Source organism: Lipotes vexillifer, unplaced genomic scaffold, assembly GCF_000442215.2.
Source record: "Lipotes vexillifer unplaced genomic scaffold, Lipotes_vexillifer_v1.1 scaffold472, whole genome shotgun sequence".
Classification (NCBI taxonomy): Eukaryota; Metazoa; Chordata; class Mammalia; order Artiodactyla; family Lipotidae; genus Lipotes; species Lipotes vexillifer.
The window spans coordinates 1,975,683-1,982,841 of NW_006797698.1; the positions used below are offsets into that span (position 1 = coordinate 1,975,683).

The 7,159-nt window shown below is 63.7% G+C and overlaps 1 protein-coding gene across 5 annotated transcripts in view; it reads right to left on the minus strand.

The window, feature by feature from the left end:
* The window catches only part of AGAP3 (ArfGAP with GTPase domain, ankyrin repeat and PH domain 3), a 58,033-nt gene that overhangs the window by 7,973 nt on the left and 42,901 nt on the right, over positions 1-7,159 (minus strand). For 4 of the 5 annotated variants that reach the window (XM_007469824.1, XM_007469821.1, XM_007469822.1 and 1 more), the window contains one exon: positions 1,056-1,224. In XM_007469824.1, the coding sequence (XP_007469886.1) occupies positions 1,056-1,224 (169 nt within the window). Of the gene's footprint in view, positions 1-1,024; positions 1,225-7,159 lie in introns of all 5 variants that reach the window. The other variant, XM_007469823.1, reaches the window with a different exon arrangement.

Sequence of the window (7,159 nt, forward strand, 5' to 3'; positions counted from 1 at the left end):
CCCCCCCGGCCCCTCCCCTTCCCTGGCGGCCCCGCCCCTGCCCCCCCCACGCAGAACACCCAGGACCTGCCTCCCCGCCCCCAAGTGCAGCCCCACAGGCCGCTCCTGGCGCCCTACCTATCTTTCTTGTCTTTCTGTCCTTAGCTTCCTTCCTTCCTTCCCTCCGTCCACTAGCTCCCTCTCTGTCTAATTCAAGGGCTTAGAGGACAGAACATAGCTTCCCAAGTCAGGCACGCGCAGGTTCAAACCCAGCTCCACCACTTCCTGTGGGATTTTACAGACAAGTTATTTAACCTCTCCGAACTTTTGTTTCCTCATCCACACAACATGGGGAGGATAGTCTCGACTTCAGATCTACTGCAGCCAGCACCCCTCCACCAGCGGGGTCAGTGCCTGCCACCTGCCCCTCGCAGCGCCTCCAGACTAGGGGGCAGTGGTGGCACACACGGCAGGGTGGGGTGCCGGCTTCTCAGGGCCCTCACCTCCAACAAGGAGCGCACTCAGGAGGCTCCACCTCTTCTGGACACGGGGCAGAGTCCGCTCGGCCTCCAGCTTCTCTCTAAACTCAGTCTTCTCTGAGCAAAGCCCCCCCCCCCCCCCCCCGCCTCTCACTGCAGACCTGAGGACGGTTACCAGGTTCGCCCCAGGCAACTCTGTCCCATCCCGCCTCCCTCCCTGCCCGTCCGGCAAACTTGACTGAGATGTGGCCCTGGTGCCAGAGGGCCCCAGTGTCCCCACCATCACCTGCCTTGGCTCCAGACGCTGATGCCACCTGTCAGCACGAGGCTCTCTGTCCCCATTCTGATCTGCCAGGCGGTCCAGTGTCCGCCACCTCTACTAACCGCACGAGGGCCGCGTTTTAACTGCGCTTGGCTGAGCTGATCCCGAAGCAAGACACCGGGTGGCCGGCGTGTTTGGAGCCCTGAGGACCTGGCTGGGGAGGGGTGCAGCCCCACAGGCCTCCCTTCCGGGCCCCGTCGCGGCGCGCCCCACCCTCCCAGACAGACGGGGCCACGGCAGCCACACGCCCCCTCCCACCTCAGCAGCCCCCTCACCTGTTCCCCCACCCAGCTGCGCGCTACTCCGCTCCAAGGCCAACCCGTTGGCCCGGGGACTGGCGCCAGGGGCCGTGGCCGGCGTGGCTCGGGGCAGGCGCTTCCCGGGCACTTTGACCGTGGTCCGCAGCAGGTCAATCTCCTTGCCGTGGATGTTCTGCATGTAATCCTAAGGCCACGTGGACAAGACAGAGGAAGACTTGTTAGGACAGGTCACTCTTCGGCAGCACCTCATCTCTGACCCTCCCAACTCCCGGGTCTCTCCCCCGTGCTGCTGGGGGCAGGGGACAGCCCGAGTTCTGTGGCGCACACAGCACACCTCCAAGGCTGCCCGCGTGCGGCTCGGTGCGGGGCTCAGCTGGGAGCGGGGCAGGGGCGACAGAGGGTGGAGAGCCAAGAGCTGAGGCTCAGGGCTCCTTTAGGGAAGATGGCTCAGGAGGCAACGAAAAGGAGGCCAAGTACTGAATGAACCAAGATGGGATTTAGGGAGAGATGGCACGTGGCCGAGGAGAGGAACCGACAGGCTCCGTGGGATGTGGACGGCTGGGTTGTCCTGGGCCCCGGGCCCCGGGTGGCTGGTCACCAAGGAGTTCAGCCCTATTTTCAGAATCTCCCACCACCACTTGGGACTTCGAGAACTTATAAAGCCTAGAGCAGCCCCCAGTCCTTAAAATGGCACCTGACGATAAATATCTGTTGAACAGTTGAAGGGAAGCCTTTGATTCTTTTCGCTGTTCTTAGGGATACTGAGACAAGTCCACGGTTCCACAGATACCAGTGAGTATCCCAACGGCAGGAACAGTAACAACCACTGACAACATCACATCGCCCACCCAGCCACGTGCCAGGCGTCCACTGAGCCACAGCTGTATATCGCGTCTACATTTCATACACCGCCTCACGGGATCGTCACGACAGCTAAGAGGACGGTGTTACGATGCCCACTTTGCAGGTGAAGAAACTGAGACTTACAAAGGTTAACCTGCCCCAGGTCACACAGTCAGCAGGTGACAGAGCCAGATTCAGGCCCAGGCTGTTTGGGTTCCCAAGGCTCTGCACGGAAGGCAAACTTCCTCCTCGGCCCGGGAGCAAACCCTGCCTTCAAGTCAGTACCAATAGGGCCCTGGAAGTGGATGAGTGGGGAGGGACCCTGAGGGTGGGAGCCACTGGGTGCTGAGCCCCACCATCCGCTGTCTCGACCTCGGCCTGGGACCGCCCCCCGCCAGGGAGTGGCACCTGGAGGGGCCGGAGGGGCGTGGGAGGTGGGTGGCGCAGAGCACAGCCCTGCCCGCCCGCCCGCTGGCTGGCTGCCTGCCCGCCGTAAGGCCCGCCCGGCCTGGGCCCCGCTCTCCCTGCTGCTTCTGACGTGTCCTTCCAGGCTGCCGACTCCTGCTTCCCTGCCCCTGGCACCAGCGAGTTCCGGGGCAGTCCCCAGCAAGCGTCCTCCATAAAGTGTGGCAAAAGCTCCTTCCCGGGGGCAGAAGCTGGGCCAGTGGCACCAATTTAACTTTGGGCGGAATTCCACGGATCAGACTCGGGACGGGCGCCTCTCCCCCCTCAGGAGAGCCTCTGGGATGTTCTGCATCCAGGGCACTTCCCTGAGCGTCTGGCTCGATGGAGTCTTTGTGTCCTTCCAGGCCCCAACCCTCTCACCCTACCCGCTTGGAGCATCACTCCTGGTCACCCAGGTGTTCTCCTACCTTCTCAACTTTTAGCTTCAGGGAAAAGGGACAATGTCCTCTGCTCAAAAGAGCCGATGGGGAGCGCTGCCTGTTGGGAAGCAGGGCCCGTGCGGGCTGGCAAGGGGCTCAGGGGCTGCCCTCACCCCGTGAATGAGCAAGAGGACATCAAGGAGAAAGGGGTCACCTGGCCCTGAGGAGCCAAGAGAACATGGGAGCTTCCCATTAGGAAGAGAAGTGAGAACAAGGAAACAGAGCACCCAGCACCAGCCCTGCTCCTGCACTTCTGCGTCGGGCTGGAATTCACCACAGGGCGGGTCGTCAGGGGACCAGCGCGAGGGCCTATGGCAGGACTACAGCAGGAGGACCGTGGGGCGGCCGGGGCACCACCGATGCTAGCACGCTGGCCTCACCAGTCAAGCCCGGCTCCCGGAGGCCTGGCCAGGCCCGTACTCACTCTTTATTCTCCAAGCAGCTCTGACACCTTCACAGGCAGATGGCCCTCCAGAGAGACAACAAGGGCACAGCCAGCCGGAGCGGAGGAGCTCCCTTCCCCGCAGCTTTGCGCTGCGGCCGTGCCCTCCTGCCACCACCTAGTCCTGCGTGAGGCCTCAGGCACCCTCCGCTCCGAGGGGGTCTGCTTCGTGTCTCAGAAGCACAGAACAACATCACTGAGAAGTCAGTGGGGGTGGGCTCCACCCACGGGAGGACCCCCTCCCCTCTAACGACCTCTCACCCCCGCTCTGCTGAGCGCCGCCAGGGCTCCGGCCCCCTGGTCCCTTCTCCAGCAAACTTGGCCTGCCCCACCCAGTGGCCGCTGGCCCTTTGGTCCTGCTCTCGGCCCAGCATCCAGCGCGTGACTCCACCCTCCTGGCCCTCCTCACTCCAGGCCCGACAGCCCACCGACTCGGCTTCCGCACGCACCCAGGACCCTGCATACAGGCACATCTTAGCTCAGCGGCTCCAGACGACTGTCAACAGCTGGCCGAAGGCTGCTGCAGCCCCTTTCCTGGGGGAGGGGCTTGGGCTGCTCTAGTTCACAAGGAGGTCACAGCAGCTGCAACAGTTTTCAGGCCCCACAACAGCCCTGGGATAACCAGGCTGGGACACGGCGGGAAAAGCTGACCCCAAGCCAAGAAAAAGAGCCACACGGAGGGACTCTGTTCAGGGCCAAGAAGCCAGCAACCAACGTAAGGGGAAAGCACCGGCCCTCAGCATCTCCGACCACCTCGGACGGGCACTGGTTCCTCGGGGGGTGTGGGGAGCAGGCCAGCACCCGGCCAGCTGCAGGCCCGGGCCCGGAGGCGGAGCCCGGCCCCAAGGAGAGTGCGGCAGGAGCTCAAAAGGCAGCAGCAGGGACGGGGGCGTCCGGGGCAGAGCAACGGGCGTTTCCCTCTGTCAGCAGAACGGGGGCCCGGCAGTGGCGGTGGGAGCGGCTGTTCAGGAGAGCGGTCACCACGGCTGCCTTTATTACCCACCATCAAACAGCAATTTCTTCCCCAGCCTCCTCGCTAATTACCCAGCCAGCGTTCTCATCTCGTTTTATTACTGGAATTAACAACGAGTTCAGAGCGTGGAAAGCTATTAAGATGTGTGATTAAGCCACATTCAATTAGTTTCTACAAACAATTTAATTGATGTTGCAGATAGAATTAACAGAAGGTGATTGTGTGAATGGCTTCGCTGGCTGCAAAATGGGAGAGGCTGTGGCGGGCTCTCTGGGGCTAGGCAGGGGCTGGGCGTGAGGCTCGAGGCCTGCCCACCAGCCCTTCCTCTTCAGCCCGTTCCGTCCCGTCCCGTCCCGCCAGCCCCCATTGGGAGGCGGGTCCCCAGCACCACTGCCGTCAGGTCTCCTGGGCAAGGCCGGGCTAGGCCAGGAGTTCCCGGACGGGCCTTCCTCTCTGGCTCCCTTGGCGCCTCCAAGGGAAGCGGGCAGCTCCGGGGACGGAGGGTCCCTGCTCACTGCTGGCAGCTGGGAAGCTTGCTCAGGTTGGAAAACACGGCAAAGGGGGGACAGAGGTGGGAGAGCTTAGCAACAGGAGTGCGGCGGCCACCAAGGAGGGAAAAACCGAGAGGCGAGCGGCCTCCGTTGGGAGGGAACTCAGGGCCCTGGGGCCGCGCACGTGCTTTCACCGTCACCACGGTTTCGAATCTGATTCGGTTTCGAATCTGATTCGTGTCTCCTGAATGAGAAGCGTCTACAGGGCAGGGAGGCCGCCATCTGCGCGTGCTGGTTGCTCGGGGCATCCAGCAGGTGGCGAGTTGGGAAAGGACGTGCACTTTGACCCCGGAGCCAGAGGGCAGCCAGTGAGGGGCTGACGGATGGGGAGGCCATGCTCTCAACCTCATCACGGCGTCCTGCGGCCCTGGGGCGGGTGGTGGGGGGAGCAGCAGAGGCGGTAGCCTCTTCGATTCACCTCGCAAGAAAGCAGCAACAGCCTGGAAGCGCCTGCCGCCAGACCCTGTCCTGGGCCCGACACACTAAGCCACACACAGTTCACGGGCAGCACAGCGCTGGACAGGACTCCGAGAGCGTCTGCCGCCCAGCCGTGCCGGGCACGTGGGCTGCCGGCTGCCCCCGCCACACCCACCCAGCCACCTTTCTTGCCCCAGTGGTAACTCTCCAGTGACTCGCAGGCAGCCCCGAAGGGAGGCGCTCCTGGCACGTACAGAAAACTCTGGGCAACGCTCAAAGTCACGGGGCAAGTCTCAGCCCAGCCACTGGCTGGGTGACTGATGATCCGGCAAACTCCACCGAGCCTCTGCTCTCCACTTTGTTGTGTGTAAAAACAGCAACCCCTCAGGCCTCTACCTTCCCTTCCGAAACCAACACCGGGCACTCCCATCCGTCTCCTTCCTTCCTCTGGGGTGTGGGACCAGCAGGGGGCACAGTGCGCCCAGCCAGGGACTGGGGGGCGGGCAGCGTGAAGCAGGAGAAACAGGTAAGGACGCAGCAGAGGGGAGGGTGAAGGCCACTGCCACACAGGTGGGGAAACAGAGGCCTCAGACAGGCCAGCTCCCAGCCCAGCAGCCAGGAGGTGCCTGGGCAGGGCCACGTGTGTCCTGCCTGGGCTGTGGGCGCTGGAAGCCAGGAGGGCCCAGACCCTCTCTGCTGGGAAACACCGTGGTCCTGCTCCTTCTGGCTGGGGGCGCTGCACCCGCAGGTGCTCCCCGCTCCCTAAGACACGGTGCCTCTCGTCAGGGCTCCCCCAGTAGCCTTGCTGCCTCTTGTCCTGCGTGGACTCAGCAGCGGGACCAGGTCCTGGGCGAGGAGGAGGCCAGAACGGGGGAGAGGACGGCACCCAGGAGCCTTTGTGCTGAATTCCCAAGGGCCCCCGGCCGTGGCGCCTCATCTATAACCCCCCTCAGCTCCAGTATCACGGCACCAGCTCCCGCCCTGTGGAGTAAGAGGCCCCGAGCTGAGGGGAAGGGCCAGGTCCAGAGACACCCCGAGGGCCAGGCTGGGATCTGGCCTCACTGGAAAGGCCCAAACCAGGCCTGTGAGCTTTCTCAGCCGTCCTGGGTGGTGCTCTCAGGATGGAGCTATGGCCAAACCGTGGACCCCAGCACGTCTCAGGTCGGGGACCCCTGACACCTTGTGCAGATTCAAAGGCCGGCGAGGGACCCTCGGAGGCAGGCCTGGGGCCTCCGGGCCGGGGGTGGAGCCAGCCCACGTGCTGCGCTTCAAGGGCTTCATGGGAGAACTCATTAGCCCCACAGCAGGGTGGTGACAAAGATGGATGCTGGGGACAGCTGTGCGCTGGAGCCACGCAGCAAGGGGAGGGGAGGGAGGAAGGGTGGGGGAGCGGCCACGGGGGCCACGCTACCGTCACCGCGCCCCAGCCCCTCCCTGGGCATCGGCCACACCCTTCCAGACCCCTCTGCCCTACCAACAGTACCCCCGACACTCCTCTTCCTAAGGGGTCCTGTCCAGGCCCGCCACCCCAGCAGCCCTGGCTTAACTGCCCTTTCGCTCTGCATCATCCCAGGAGCCCAGGTGTAACCCCAATGGTGCAGCTCCCAGAGACACAACTGTTGGCAACACCGACCCCCTCAGCTTCAGCAATTCCATGTAAACGGGCCCAATCCAGCTCTTAAAACAACTAGAGTGTAGGATGTAGAACCTGACTCGCACACCAGCCTAGCCAAGAGGTGACCGTCCCCGGGGGTGAGTTTACTCCAAAGAGCTCGGCCGGGACTTCCCTGGTGGCGCAGTAGTTAAGAATCCACCCGCCAGGGCTTCCCTGGTGGCGCAGTGGTTGAGAGTCCACCTGCCGATGCAGGGGACACGGGTTCGTGCCCCGGTCCAGGAGGATCCCACGTGCTGCAGGGCGGCTGCGCCCGTGGGCCATGGCCGCTGGACCTGCGCGTCCGGAGCCTGTGCTCCGCGGCGGGAGAGGCCACAGCAGTGAGAGGCCCGCATAC